The sequence below is a fragment of the Rhinolophus sinicus genome, chromosome 15 (genome assembly GCF_057876585.1).
Source record: "Rhinolophus sinicus isolate RSI-liver-muscle chromosome 15, RSI-T2T, whole genome shotgun sequence".
NCBI classification, from domain to species: Eukaryota; Metazoa; Chordata; class Mammalia; order Chiroptera; family Rhinolophidae; genus Rhinolophus; species Rhinolophus sinicus.
In genome coordinates this window covers 116587589-116603077 of record NC_142515.1, presented here as the reverse complement: position 1 = coordinate 116603077, position 15489 = coordinate 116587589, and the positions used below count along the sequence as shown (strand labels likewise).

Sequence of the window (15489 nt, the reverse complement as noted above, 5' to 3'; positions counted from 1 at the left end):
GAAGGATATGAAAAAATAAAGCTAACAAAATGCCTAAGTGACTCAGTAAAATTCAGTGCAACATCTCCACATTCCGACTTTTATCCTAAAATCAACCTTAAGCTTTGGATGGAGTAGAAAATACATGTAAATTTTATAACATACTTAAAAAAATCTCACTCAATACAGTATTCTTCTATTAAGAAAACCAAGGAGTATCCTTGAAAGTACTTGAGTGATGACATTGGTTTGGGGGAGAGGTGGATGATGAGTTCAGGGTCAAGGGCTAGAAGGACAATTGGAAGAAACCTGTCAGACAACTGAAGTATGGAACTAGATTATAACGAGGTAGATTTAGCAGTCACACGACCTTGGTTATTTAACCATAAATATAGATACGATACCAAGGATGAAAAGTTGAGAAATGTAAAGAGTGACCACTGGTAGATAACTACAGTGAAAAACCAGGCAGAAGCTGAGAGCTAATGAAAGTGGGTCTTTTTAGAAAAGGAAGAGGACAGAGGGCAGACTGAATCAGCATCAACAAACCAAAAGTAGTTCTAAAAGCAATTTTTAATTATGAACCATTACATCACTCATGTGGTATTCAGGTAGATGTAAGATCTCAAACTGAGTTCAAAACTGAACTCTAAACACTGATTTCCTAAGATGCTCAATTTACCAGCCGGATCGAGAGGTACAGCAGAGTGGGGTAGAGAATCCCCCATGGCGCCAGCAAGTAGAAGGCTAGAGGAAGCCTTCATTTCGTCTCTGATTAATGTTATTATCTGAGCAAGTCACTTCACTTCTTTCGTTCTCCAGGGATATTTCACTCATAAAATGAAGAAGATGGATTTGTTCAGTGAGGTGCTTTCATCTCTAAAATAAATGTACTTTTCTATGGTAAAGCTTACTACCCTGTGCCTCTTCTTTTTTTGAAGGGAAGTACACTATCCGAGGGAGTTTTAAGAAGCTGACATCCTCCTTTGTTTTAGAAGAGTGCCCTTCCGGGTGACCCCAGTGTAGGTCAATATACAGGGTTTGGTCATGGCCCCAAATTTTAGCATTCATGTGTGTAAGTAGGCCTTCCTCATTTCTGAATTAACTCAGTGTATTAATTGCCTAACTTGGAAAATTAATTCGAGAATTTTCATGTTTTGTAATCGAGATAATCCCATTTTAAGAAACTTAGATTCCAAGAGATAAAGTGCTAGATATCAGCAGATTCTTATTTTGCCATCTAATACTAGATGTCAGCTCAGTTTTGTAAATGCAAGAACAAAGAAAATTTGGTGCCACTGAGAATAGAGTAGCTGAAATTCCTTATTCAAATGATGTTGGTATGCTGGCTTCCTGTAGGAAAAAGTCTGAGGCCAACTTCTGGGTGTTCACCTGGTATTTTTCGTAAGGTTTTTCAGCAGTATTTGTATGTGCCGGAGATTAAATGAAAAGAAAATGATGGCAAATGAATTTATGCTTTCCAGTACTTGCATGGAAGCTAGGCAATCAGTAGTTCCAAAATCTAGACATCTCATCCTTGCAAAATGATGTCACCGGACAGCCCTGAGTATCCAGGGGAAACAAATGTGGGTCTTGGGTTTGCTCTTGGATGAGTGAACACTGTAGCATCCACCTTCTTCTCTAGAAGTGTTTTGGTCAGAAAGTGAAGGAACAGTCAGATTAAGGTTGTTACAATACCTCCACCAAAGTAAGAAAGTAATATTAAGGAAGGAGGTGGGCCTTGGTACTTTCTTATGAGACACCAGACTTCAAAGAAAAGATGTACTTGAGATCTGAATGAGGGATTAAAAATTTTTTTATTTGACCCAGTTTTCTAAGGCATGTTAGAAGAACAACTAACATGGTACGTGTTTTTCCTCCGTCCTCCAAGTAAAGATAAGAACTAACAAGGCCGGTTATCCCACTAACACCCTACCGTTTTTTATAACACTTTGCTTATTATACTGTTGCATGCAGCTTCCTCCTGTCCAATGTACTGAGCATGTATGATACATAGCAAGATTCAAATAGTTTCCACAAAGAAACTGTTTATGCTTTTGAGATGTAACATTTCTGCTCAGGATTCTGTTGCCTTTTTTTTTCTTTTTCTTTTTTTTTACATAATCCATTATTCCATTAAAAAATAACATTATATTAAGAGAGTCTTCTTTTTACCAATTAGGTCAAAGTCCCAAAATTTTAAGACCCAAACCCCATGGTTTAGAGCGAACTGATTCACAAACCATAGGTGACTTTGCTACAAGAAGAAAGGGTATGTACTTTAGCATCGCATGCTGGATGGGACTTTGGGAATTTATTTTGTGATGCTTTTTTTAAAAAATAAAGAAGAGCCTTAAGTACTACTGCTATTGTAAAAAAAAAAAAAGCTTCCCAGCATGTTATTTCTAAAGTGAATGCTTCCCATACTATACAATAAGTCTACTTGCTATACCATTAACAACAGCATGTTAAATATTTGATATGTGATATATGGTGTTCTTCTGCATTTCTGCTTTATTCCCTTTAACCCTTGAGACATCAATGCATTGTTTTCTTTAAGCTTGTGAGCTGCTTGTGAATTCTAGTTGTCTCCTATTTTTATATAGTATAATGTATGTGTTATGTCGTGGGAAAATGCGGACTCATTTCCATAGATTAATTATTTTATGCCATGACTTAGAATTTGACAGCCAAACTGCTATTAGCCGTTGTGTTTCAAAACAGGGAAACATAAGAGTTAAAGAAATCCTACCAGTCAGCACAATATTCTGTACATGCCCATTTTAAGTGTATAGATGAGCAAAATTACTTTAACATGAACTTTAATCTTCAGAAACTCACATAGAGTGTTTTGTATTTGAGTTGACAAAAATACTTCGTTAATAAGCCCCAGTGAATCTGCATAGTCCTTTAAAATGACCACCTATTGTATAGTTCAATGGTAATTGCAACATAATTCATTAAAAGTACACACAATGGACAAAGTCTAGAAGAAGGAAACCTGGAAAAATGAAAAAGTAATTTTAGAGTGACAGAATGAAATGTAACTAAAACATTCACCTATATGTTTAAATAGTCTCGTAAAATATAATTAATATTAAAGAATAGTTAGTTCTTTGCTCATTTTCATTAATTTCTGAAAAAATGTTTCAGTTAAGGAAAGGGCTGAGAGCTTTGTGTTATGTACTAGCATAGTAATTGTCTACCGCAATAATGAGGTAAATAAGCAAAGACCACCTGTAAATAAATGCTAATATTCTTATTAGTATTTATTTTAATTTAATTTGGAAAAGGATATTGTTGGTTAAATTAGGCTGAAACTTTGAGGTAATTGTTTAATTCTGGCCTTTTCTCACATCTGAGTTTGAGTCGAAAGATATAATTATTGCTCTGTTTTATTTGTTTCCAGATTGGGCATGAATTACTTTAGAAGACTTAACCATTAATTCTTGTTTTGGTTTTTGGTTTTAGTAAAGTTTTGTATTTAATACTTTCTATAATTTTATATGTGTAGTTATATAATTGATATTTCAATATTAAAGAATCAGAACATTTTTTATGTAGAAGATTAAACCTGCGTATTTGAAGATAAAATTAGTAAAAAATGAAATAAGGAAATAATAAAGAGTATATACATCAAGTAACTGTAAAAGAATCGGGTCACATCACTCTTTTTTATTCTCACTTAGTTTATAGTCATAAAATATTTACTTAAATTAGCAAGCAACATATTGTAATAGAGCTTTAAGGCTTTGAGTCAGCAATCATGAAACATCTGATTCAGCTTCTGCCACTAATTTTTTAGCTGTGTAACCTTGGGCAAATCACATCACATCCATGAACCTCGTTTCCTCTGTGAAACGAGCTGGTCTTAGGTATATTTGGGCTACAACTTATCAATAGAGATATGGAGAGAGGACCTTGTTTTGCTTTCCAAATTTCTGTATGCTGTGCTAAAATCTGTTTTTCTCTCTTTTATTTCAGCCAAACCAGCACCTTTAGAAATAAAACCTTTACCAGAATGGGAAGAACTACAAGCCCCAGTTAGATCTCCCATCACTAGGAGCTTTGCTCGAGAGTAAGTCTTTGTTTCAACTATGTGGCTTGATTGTTCATTATAATGGAAAATATTTATCACAGTGGTTCCCAAAGGATGGTGTGGGGAGCCCCAGTGTTGGGGGTTCCGTGAAGTCAAAACTGTTTTCATGAAGATACTAGTGCCATTTGCTTTTTCCACTCTTCTTCTCTCATGAATGTACACTGGAGTTTTTCAGAGTCTACATGATATTTGACGATACATTGAGACAGATAATACAATGTATTTGTGCGCTCCTATGTTTAAAATATTTTTCTACTATTCGTAATATGGCAAATATCAATAGATAAACCCATGTAAACAAAAGTTCCTTGGGGTTCCTAATAATTTCTAAAAGTGTAAAGGGCTCATGAGGCTAGAAATTTCTAAGAACTGATCTGGAAAACATGGTACTTATTTAATCAGGATTTATTTAAATGTGTATAGGGAAATGAATATATGAAGTTACAAACCTGTGTGGAATATGTATAATATGCTTCATGTGGAATATGCTTCATGTATAGATACAGCTAATTTTTTTAATAGGAATTCTCAAATCTTTCTTTTTATATCTATCTGTGACTTTCTACTTAACCCTCAAATCACTAGCAATACTGTTTTCTTGTTCTATACAGGCAATTTGATGCCCCAAAATATACTTTTGCAATATAGCTATAAATACTGGTTGTGCATTTGAATGTGTACAATAAATTGTATTAGAGTAAATATGTATAATAAGTGATTGTAAACTTATGTGACTATTCCTGTAAGAATGTAAACTCTCATTTTTATTTTGGAAGTGAATTTAGAAGAATTTGTCAAGGTTTATGTTTGGAACGATCATTTCTGTCATTAGCTCCTCTAGGTTCCCCATGTCACCCCGACCGGACTCCGTGCACAGCACAACATCAAGCAGTGACTCTCACGACAGTGAAGAGAATTATGTCCCCATGAACCCAAACCTGTCCAGTGAAGACTCCGTATGTAAAGTCTTTATCTTTTCTCTCTCTTCCACTCTATAAATTTTACCCTTATATCTTTCTTTATATACTTAAGGGAAAAGGATAAAAGAAAACTTTTTTAAGTGCTTTGTAAAAATAGCATCTTAAAGTCTACAAGTCTAATAAAGGGTCAAAGTGTAATATCAATATCTATAAAGTAGGTATAAATTAGTTACACGTGATAAAATTTTCCAGTTTTATTTCTTTTAAGAGATATTTGATTTTTGAAACAATCCAAGAAAATACCTTATACTGAACGCTTCCTGTTCATTTATACAAAGATCTGAACTCAAGCATTCATGAAGTGAACCCTTAATGCGACTCCTGGAAATGCGAGTGATGGTCCATTACGAAAGACAAATATTGTTATATAACAGCAACAAAAAATATGTTCGATAATTTTACATGATTTTTAAAGAATTTTAGGACAGTCACTACTGTTGCTTTTATTTTATTTCATTTTATTTTTTAATTTGCAGAACATTCATAATAACTCCTAGAATCTTACGGTTTTTCTAAACTGTTTTGGGAAAGTACTGGGTGAAAGGCTAGAACACTGAGACAGGCTGTTCCCAGTGGCAATTAGATCAAAAGCAAATAGACTTCCATGTAGGGACAAAAATTTTACCAGTACTTAAAGATGAAAAATTTCCAGTTCTAGCAATAATTAGACAGAAAATGGTTTAACTAGTAATTCTGAGAAATTCTCTTTAGGAACAACTTATTGAGATTAAATGTATATATCATATGAACTCATGGATTCTTTTCATAGCCTTACAATACTGTGAACAATTCGAGGTGTTTCCAGTTAGGGAAATTCTGGGTATGGGTTCTTGCATTGGTCACATTTGAATACAAAATATTTTCACACACATATACTCCTGCTTGATTTTTTATATGAGAATGAAATTTGGAGTCATTCAGAGAAAAAAATCAGTCTTTCCATGAATTAGAAAAAAAGGCAGCAGGGGAATGACTATTTGTATTAATTAAACACCAAAACTTGCTTACATTTTTTGTGCCCTACATGTTATTGTCAATAGTTTTTAATGTTTTATTAGCAGTAGTTGATACATTGGGTTTAAAAATCTGTTCCTACAAATAAGGCCATCACATTCAGTCATGCAGGTTGTTTACTGCATAAACATATTGCATACAGTATGTGGTATGTATGTACAGTAGACTGCACACATCCTGTATTTGTGAGTAATTGTAATCCAGACCATGTCCCGCTCAACAGCCGATGGGCCCTGCACAGAGCTGTGTCACCCCAGAGGAAGGAGCACCTTTTTTCTAATTCACAAAAAACCGGGCTATCAGCAGCCCTGCTTACATATGAGGGAATAAATAAACTCTGTTTTTCTAGCAATTGTCTTTTCCCTGAATCACAGCTTACTATGTTTAACCTGAACAAAAATTGCTGTTCACTGTCTTCCTTTTTCCTTTACCCTTTTTTTAGAGAGTAGTCCTTCTATTGTACAATTCCTATTAGGACAGAAGGGAAGACAGGAAATTAAGTGGTGGTAAAAATTCCAGATGTTTGAAACAAAATAGATTTGTCAATCGAGTCGTCATTCATGGCCTTTGGCTAGCATACTTATTCTCAACTAATTTCAGTGGGAGAGTCTTTAAATAAAATATAAAAGTTTTTTGAAAATTTAATTTGAAAGCATGGAGTATAAGGATCGTGTAGTTAAAAAATGTCATTGAGGACAGATATCGTTTTAATAATGTTCAAGTCGAGCTATCACAACTAACTGGAGCTGATGTCCCAGTCTTAGTTTGAACGTCTGAACTTAGTTTGAACTTAGTTTGACGTTTGAAACTACTTTTAGTTTGCTCTAAATGCAGTTTTAATCAATTTTTTAAACATTACTTATTTTCCCCTAATCCTAAAAGGTTATTTAATTTTCTGAGCAGACATTTCTTCAAGCTATGTCCTCTTTAAATAAATATTTAGGCGTTAGTAGATGGCAAGTGAGATAAGCAATGTGTCTCGTGAATAATTTGGCAGTTGATTTTGTTGTATTATACTTTCAGAATCTTTTTGGCAGTAACAGTCTTGATGGAGGAAGCAGCCCTATGATCAAGCCCAAAGGAGACAAACAAGTGGAATACCTCGATCTAGATTTAGATTCTGGGAAATCCACACCACCACGTAAGGTAAGTGAAACCTCATTCAATAAATACAATTAGATCACATTTTAACCCTGAAGAATCATATCTCTTTTGGGGGAATTTTATTAGTCTGTTTAAGTTCATTAAAGTCTGTTGCCTGATGCTATTTCATAAATCACAAGTAACAAAGTTATGGAGACTAAGAAATTAATTTTTTTCCTTTCTAATGCTTTCGAAGTCATATACTTTGTGCTGTTTTAGTGGTTACATTGCAATGCTTACTTAACAAATTCTAAAGTTAATTATCATCTTTACTGTTTTCCAATGTTAGCTCAAATTCCTCCCCTTCTGTCTTTTGTGCTATTTTTGTCCAAAATTTTAGTTTCTTTCCTCTAGTTAAATCCACAAATTAGACATTACTAGCAGTAGTATTCTTATTATATAGGCAATATTTATTTACACTTCCCTGCATTATTGCCTTTTTTTATTATTATTATTCCTTCTTGTATCTTAAACCTTCTTTCTCTAAGCATTTTTCTTCCTCCTGAAATATATCCTTTAGAAGTTCCTTGGTGGAGGTATGTTAGTGGTAAATTCTTGGAATTTTGCTTAACTGAAATGTCTTTATTTTACCATCATTCTTGAAAGAAGAGTTTGAGTTCATAATTCTTGATTGACAGTAAGTTTCTCTCAACACTTAGATGATACTACTCGCTATCTGGCTTCCATTGTTCCTTTTGAAAAGTATGCTGTCAATCTAATTACAATTCCTTTGTAGGTAATCTGGCTTTTCTGTCTGGCTGGTGGTATCATCTTTTCTGTATCTTTGGTATTCTGCAGGTTTACTACAATGTGTCTAGATATCTATAGATTTCCTTTTTTTTAATCTTGCTTGGTGGAAGTTGTACTATCTTTATTTCTGGATTCGAATTTTTTATCAATTCTGGAAAAGTGTCATTATCTCTCTAAATACTACTTTTCCAGTATTCTTTTTATTCTCTCCTTTGAGGTTTCTGATTAAACATTAGTTAGAATTTCTCATTCTATTTTTCGTACCTCTTACCAGTCTTTCATGTTTTCTCTTACTGTCTCTTTGTGCTTACTTGGATAATTTCTTTATCTCTATCACCAAGTTCACTAATTCTCAACTCTTCTGTTTAACCCATTTGTATAATTTTTAATTTCATTATTTTTTATTTCTAAAATGAATTTCTGCCTGGGGTTTTTTTGTTTGTTTGTTTTTTTCAAATATGCTTAGCTGATTTGAATAGCTTCCTATTCCTTATTTTGTTCCTTTTTGTTTTATTTTTATTTCCTTTAAACATATACATATATTTTTACATATATATTTTATACAGTTTATGTAATGATTTCAATATCTGAAGTCCTTAGAGGTCTGAATCTGTGCTTATTGTTTTGCTAACTCACACTCTTGATGGCTTGCTTTCTTGTGTGGTTTATGCACTTTTATTGAGAATTCATTTTGCTGAGGCTATCTATGGGAATCTTGCAGACCTACATTTTCTTCAGACAGCATTTGCATTTGCTTCTGCTAGAAAGCAGGTGGTGCTACCACCCGAGAACCACCTCAGTTCCCTTCCAGGGCCCCTAGCGTAACAGGACAGGGTCGGCTTCAGCATGTCCTCCCACTGGGGCCTCCTGAGTGCGTTGCTGAGATTGACATTCACGTTAAACACAGCACTGCCTTGACCATTTAGCAGCTCTCTGCTCCCTCTGGTTCCCTCCCCTTGGGGATTTCCCCTACTTTTTAGTGAGCCCAGCAATGCATTAATAATTATATTTGTTTTAAGTTAGCTAGTATCTAGTGGTAGTTCAGGAGTAAGAGGGGCCATCAGCCTATGTGAGTTGCCATTATTGAAATAGTATTTTTCAAGAAACATTTCTTAACTCTGAAAGTAAGCACTGATACGTGTTCTCAGGACTCGAAAAGGTTAAGCTTAATTTAAGCTAAAGGCTAAAGTGAGAAGCAAGTTGTGTATCTTAAGATGAACCAGGTGTCCGCTCTCACTACTTTGTAATAATTTCCTCTGTGATGGGGAGCATTAGTTTGAACTCTGATATGTAATAATTTTACATTTAAGGAAAAACAGTGTGCAGTTAGGAGAGAGACGACATTGTTAAATTGAGGTAATATTATTTTTTTGTGACCCAAAGGAATTTCAAGAGTTATTCATAGTGCGAATGTGTCTGTGTTTTAAGACTGAATTTCACTCAGAAGTATTCCTTTATATGTGGAACTTTATGGGCGGTTTTTTTATTTGCTTATTTTCAGCAAAAGAGCAGTGGCTCAGGAAGCAGTGTAGCAGATGAGAGAGTGGATTATGTTGTGGTTGACCAACAGAAGACCCTGGCTCTAAAGAGTACCCGAGAAGCCTGGACAGATGGGAGACAGTCCACAGAATCCGAAACACCAACCAAGAGTGTGAAATGAAAATAACTCTCTGCTGTGTCTGAACAAAAAAGAACTGAATTGTAAAGATAAGTCCTGTTTGACTGAAGATGACTTGACACTTCTACTCTAGATAGATCCTCAAATGAGTAGAGTTGAAGTCAAAGGACCTTTCAGACATAGTCAAGCAATTTAGACTGTCAACGGTGCTTTGTGGTATCTGAACAATTCATATGTGTAAATAATGTGGGAAAATACTATTGTTTAGCTCCCAGAGAAACATTGGTTCTGTAGTTAACACACTTGTAGTATTACTGTATTTATGCACTTTTTCATTTAAAACATTGGGGTATTCCCAGATGTACCTTAACACAATTCCTTTGGGAGTTCTTGTTTCTCCTCACACTACTCTATATAACAATACTAAGTTAACTAAGCTACTTTTAGATTTGGAAATTACTCTTTAAACTGCAGTCTAATGTTAAGATGAAAAGTAGATTCACAATTTACCTTTCGATGTGAAACTTTAGGTGGTAATCATTTAAAACTACAGAGTATAGTTGGAATCAATCATTCATTGCCTTCCAGGATGCTAAGGATAATATATGTACTAGGTATTAGGACATAGTTCTCTGGCTCGTGTACGGTGAGTTCTCAATGGTGGAACTTTATTATATTTTGTTAATTACAGTGTTCTTGGTTCATTGAGTGAAGATTCTGCAGGGTAGGATCTTGCACCTTGGAAAAACTGAATAATTATACTATCAAGTAAGCCTGCGAATCACGGATGGCGTGAGGTGATGATGTGCTCTCACACTTGTTAACATGTATTACACTTTACATTGTTTGTAAAACGTAGTTTATATAACTAATCAGGTACGTACCAGGCACTGATGTGCTAATACACTGATCAGGTTTAGACTGAGCTTTAGTTGTGTTCTTGCTAGTCCTAATATTTGGTTTCCAATATGGAATTAATGAAACAGTTGACATTCACTGTTAGTTATAGCAACATACTGTGATTTTTCATTAGACTGTAATTCAGATTTATTGCTCTAAGAACGATTCTGTCCTTTGACACCAGAGTGCCCTTTCTATGATTTTTTTAGACTTTACTTAATATTCTTCTTGGCCTTATATTTAAATCCCTATGCAATTAATATTTTATATCTGCATTTTTTTAAAAAAAACATAGATGTTCTATAAGGGATTCTCACATGTAGCACCTGTTGGCTTTTCCAGTAAAAGAATTAAGGATTTTGTACTGTGATTTATACTCACTGCCCCAATTCAAGAAATATTGGAGCCTTGATATAATGTGAAATCTTATAGTCATGGACCTCTTCCAACCAGATTTCTGAAACCACCAGAGGAATCGTATCATTCTGCTTCACTTATAACATGGTCCTGTGACACGGATATCAAGACCACAAATTATACTGAGGCTACAATTATATTGATCTGTCTTGGCTTTGCGACGTAATTTAGAAAACAGATATTGTTTGTTTGTTTGTTTTTGACTAAGTGACATGCAATCTCCTATGTATTGAATTGAGACCTACTAACAGTTTTTGGAGGGGGGCATAGAGATGGGAATGCCCATAGCTAGGCATAACTCCTTCTATTCAGACCTCTGTTGCCTGAGTTACACAGATGTGCCGATTTCTGGCCTCCTGGCTACAGTACTGTGCCTAATCAATGTAATGGGTATATTTCCCCAGTTCACAAACTAAAAATGTTCATAACAAGACAAATTGTAGATTAGTAACAGTTGATGCTTTTAAATGTTTGCTTCTTTTTAAACAAAAACTAAAACCCAGACGTGAATTTTGAGGTGAATTTTTAAATAAAAAAGATTGTTTGAGTTTGGCGTGCGCAAGCTGTTTTATAACGAAACCACAAAATAAAACCTAAAATCATTGAACTGTGCCTAAACATTTAAAACACACAACACAGTTGATGTGTGACAATGTTAAATTGTGTTATGTGGAGGATAAACATATTTTGAGATTTAGAACACAACACTGAATATTTCATTAATTCAAAAATGGAAATCTTGTTTAAAGCTGCCTATCAGAAGAGTGAAACTTTAAGTGTAATTTCTCCTTTACTACAAGTTACTCACCATTTTTTAAGTTCCGCAACACTCTAATTTGTAGAAATGTTCCCATTGTACAAAGTAATTTGAGAATTGAAATGTATTAGGTGCAAAAGTAATTGCGGCTTAAAAGGTTAAAAATAAAGGCAAAAACTGCAATTGTTTTTGCACCAACCTAATACTAAGTAGCTTGTTTCACACAATGAAATCACCTTTAACGTTGTATTAACAAATTAAAATAAAAGACAGTTTTTTATAGACCAGTATTTTCCAAACATTTTTTAGCACTAGGATCTTTTTTAAGTAAAATTTTGTGTAACTCCAATACATAAAGCCTGAAAAGTTCATTTTATCAGTATAAATGTATTTTCAGTTCACATTTATATTTATTTATTTTAGTCCATTGCTAAGAATAAAATCTCTGAATAACACAAATATAAAACTGGGGTTGTTGATAGTTGGTGAAAAACTTCAGCAGCCAATTTATTTTTATACCTTGTTTCATTTGTATATTATTAAGAAGATTTTGATTCACACAAACATAAGTAAGTGCATACAATAACAGATTTTAAACACACATCTCAGGAGCTTTTTACTAATTAGAGATAGCCAAAGTTGTATTCCAAGGTTTATACAAAAATAACATCCTGGTTGTGGAAGTCAATACATAAGCAGTCTCCAGTATGGTAAAACTGAGGCATATAACAAATTAGAATGTGCATTTTTATTAAGTTTTTTTTAAATATGTACTTATAACAAAATTTGAACCAAACCCTTTTAATACCCCTAATGACCTCCAAGAAGCTGAGTTTTGGCCAGGCCTGGGTTGAAAACCACTGGGTATCGATGTAACAGTTATGTTATACATCAGAAGTCTTTTTCTCCCACTTGTTTGATGTTCTCTATTTTTAGTCCTTATTTTGGAAAACTAAAATTTTATGAAGGTTTGAATACCAAAGCACAGTTCTGTTTTCAAAAATGAAAATTCAAACTTGAATAATATAAGCTATTTAACCCACAGAGGGTATCACTTAGTAAGCTATAAATGATAGTTTTATCTGCACTCTAGTATGTACATTTCCATCTTTATTTCTATCAGTACTATATAAGCTACTGTGAGTGTTTTAGAGAATTCGATAAAGGTACTATGAGTTTGTGTGTGTGTGTGTGTGTGTGTGTGTGTGTGTGTGTGTAATTATATTTGGTCAAAGACTGAATTTAATTTGATATAGGAAACTTCTATACTTATACATTAAGGTCTTAAGTAATAATTTCTTCTGTACTCTTTAATTAATGAGGGTCACAATCTTCATAAATGAATTTAAACTGGAATTGAACCCCAGTATGTTTCTTTTTCTACTAGTGGGAAGTTGTCTATTTTCCCCCTTTAGTGAAATCTGTGTTTTTTATATTTTGTTATCCCAAACACTAAGAGTGCCTCTTTATTTGGACCATTAAAAGTATTGGTATTTTGAGTCAATGCAAAGTCTTTAGAATTTTAGAAACAATGAAGCAGGCCCATTCTTCCTATTCCTCTCTTTGGGTCATTCTGGTCGGCCTTGTTTGTCCTCCATTGTCAGATAAGTAGCAGGTCCATGACAGGGATTGTACATATGACCAAATCAAGTGGATACACAGAGAAAGACATATCCCAGGATAAGAGTGATTGTTCATAACGTCTGATATTTGTAAATCGGTATAAAATTATAATACTGAAAACTATGAGATGAAAAGCCGTGGTATAAATGAATATTATAGACATCATGGACTTGATATAATGAAAAATCAATTGTCAGGTTGTGGAAATAATTGATTTTAGTCTGACTAAATATATAGTGCAGCTTGAAATAATTTAGTTTGTTTTTTCTTCCATAGACTTGTCTTTCTTTAGGTTTAATATAATATCTATTTTGAGTTTCAACAAACTATTTAGCTTCTGTTTCCTTTACATAAAAACACATGGCTTTACATGAGTTCTTGTAACCTAAATCAATAGTGGATAATCATCCCAAATTTTAACAGGAAAATCTTACGTGTAAATTTTATTTCTCCCCTCTTGCACATCTTTTGTAAAGATCCAAATATAGATATTTTCTGCTACCAAATAAACTTTTCAAACAATTTGGTTTCAAGACCTAAGTAGTCAATTTGGATACTGACATTGTGAATCATTTAGGACATATGTATTTTCAACCCTGTCTTAGAGTCTTTCTAAATCAAAAATCCAACTCTGCCATTAACTATACTTTCCAGTCCTATAGGGTCACTTATTTTCTGCAGCAAAGATCACACTAAATCATGCTAAAATACAGTAGTCACGCTCTAACTAAATAGGAAAAGCTCCTGAAACTGTTGCCACACCCATATGCCCTTGTTTTTCCTCTATCTAGCCATTGCTACCAGCCTTTGTTGAGTAAAAGACCAATAAATAAGGGTCTGCGTGCAAGCTTTACCATCAGAAGATAAGTTTTATACATAAATCATGACTTGGAAAATGGTAGGTGGCTGGGCTTTTTCACTTCCATGAGAGTTTTCAAACATCTCCAGCACTTCATAAAACCCAAGAATTACTCTCAGTCAGTCGTTTGGCCTACTCAGCCCAGTGCTTTGAAACTCTGACTTGCATTAAATCATACTTGAGAAGTTTGGGGAGGGGGAGGTTATCTTTGAGATCCTCTGTCTTTCTGTCATCTTGTAAATAATGAATCTTTTAGATACATATAACTTCTTTGGGAAAAGAATCTTCTTTCTCTGATAGAGAAACACTTTTTGAATTATAGCTTTGTTAGTTTTATGGAGAATAACTTGGCAATTTTGTGAATTTTTTTTGCATATTTAAAAGCTGAGTCAGTGATGGGAGGCGTCTTACTATAGTAATTTTTCTGATGGGTAACATTCCTTAGATTCCGTTTTAAGGTTACAGAAAATTATTTTCTTAATAAAAGAAATGAACACCTATAGAATGAAGTTTATAATTAGACAGGATTTTATTACTGTTACTAGTGGTTATGTTGGTGATTAGCTCTCAGCATAATGTCGCTCTGATTTTGTCATAAATGATACCCAAAATATTTTGAGTACTCAATGTGTAGGATGTATAGTGGTACAGAAAAGAAATAAAGTCATCCCTCAAAATAAGCTACTTTCTCAAAGATGGTATTGTGATAGATGAGGTGTCAACTTGGCTAGGCCGTCATGCTTGTGTGACAGTGCCCGTGTGTGTGTTCAGACACTGGTCTACATGTTACGGTGACGGTATTCTGTAGATGTGACTACCATTTACAATTATTAGTTGACTTTAAGTGAGGCAGATCACCCTATAATGTGGATAGGCATCTTCCAACCAAGGTTGAAGGCCTTAAGAGCAAAAACTGAGGTTTCTCACAGAAGAAAAGAATTCTGCCTCAAGAATGTAATGTAGAATCCTGCCTGAATTTCCAGCCTGCTGGCCTGCCCTACAAATTTCAAATTTACCAGCCCCCACAATTGTGTGAGGCAGTTCCTTAAAGTAAATCTCGCCAATGGATGGATGGATAGATGGATGAATCAATCCTATTGGTCTGTTTCTCTGGAGAACGCTGACTGATACAGGTATTAATTCATTAATCCGAGTGCCTCTTACACATATACGAAGCAATGGTTTTGAGGTTTAATTTGAAATACATTGGCAGTCTCTACGCCAAAAACTTTTTCTCTCCTAAAAGTGTTGATGAATCTCTGAAGCCATATACAAACAATGAAACATGTTTCCACTTCTGGTGGCCATACCTTTTTTGTCTTTCAGGAACCATTAAATTGGCCTCTCCGA

The 15489-nt window shown here is 34.2% G+C and overlaps 1 protein-coding gene across 5 annotated transcripts in view; it reads left to right on the top strand.

Moving 5' to 3' along the window:
* GAB1 (GRB2 associated binding protein 1) overlaps positions 1 to 11447 on the top strand; it is a 112974-nt gene extending 101527 nt beyond the window's left edge. For 3 of the 5 annotated variants that reach the window (XM_019730772.3, XM_019730771.3, XM_074338479.2), the window contains 5 exons: positions 2162 to 2251; positions 3964 to 4057; positions 4911 to 5034; positions 7096 to 7218; positions 9467 to 11447. In XM_019730772.3, the coding sequence (XP_019586331.1) occupies positions 2162 to 2251; positions 3964 to 4057; positions 4911 to 5034; positions 7096 to 7218; positions 9467 to 9625 (590 nt within the window). In that variant the 3' untranslated portion in view covers positions 9626 to 11447. The remainder of the gene's footprint in view (positions 1 to 2161; positions 2252 to 3963; positions 4058 to 4910; positions 5035 to 7095; positions 7219 to 9466) is intronic. The other 2 variants (XM_019730774.3, XM_019730773.3) reach the window with 1 other exon arrangement.
* The last annotated feature ends 4042 nt before the right edge of the window (positions 11448 to 15489 follow it).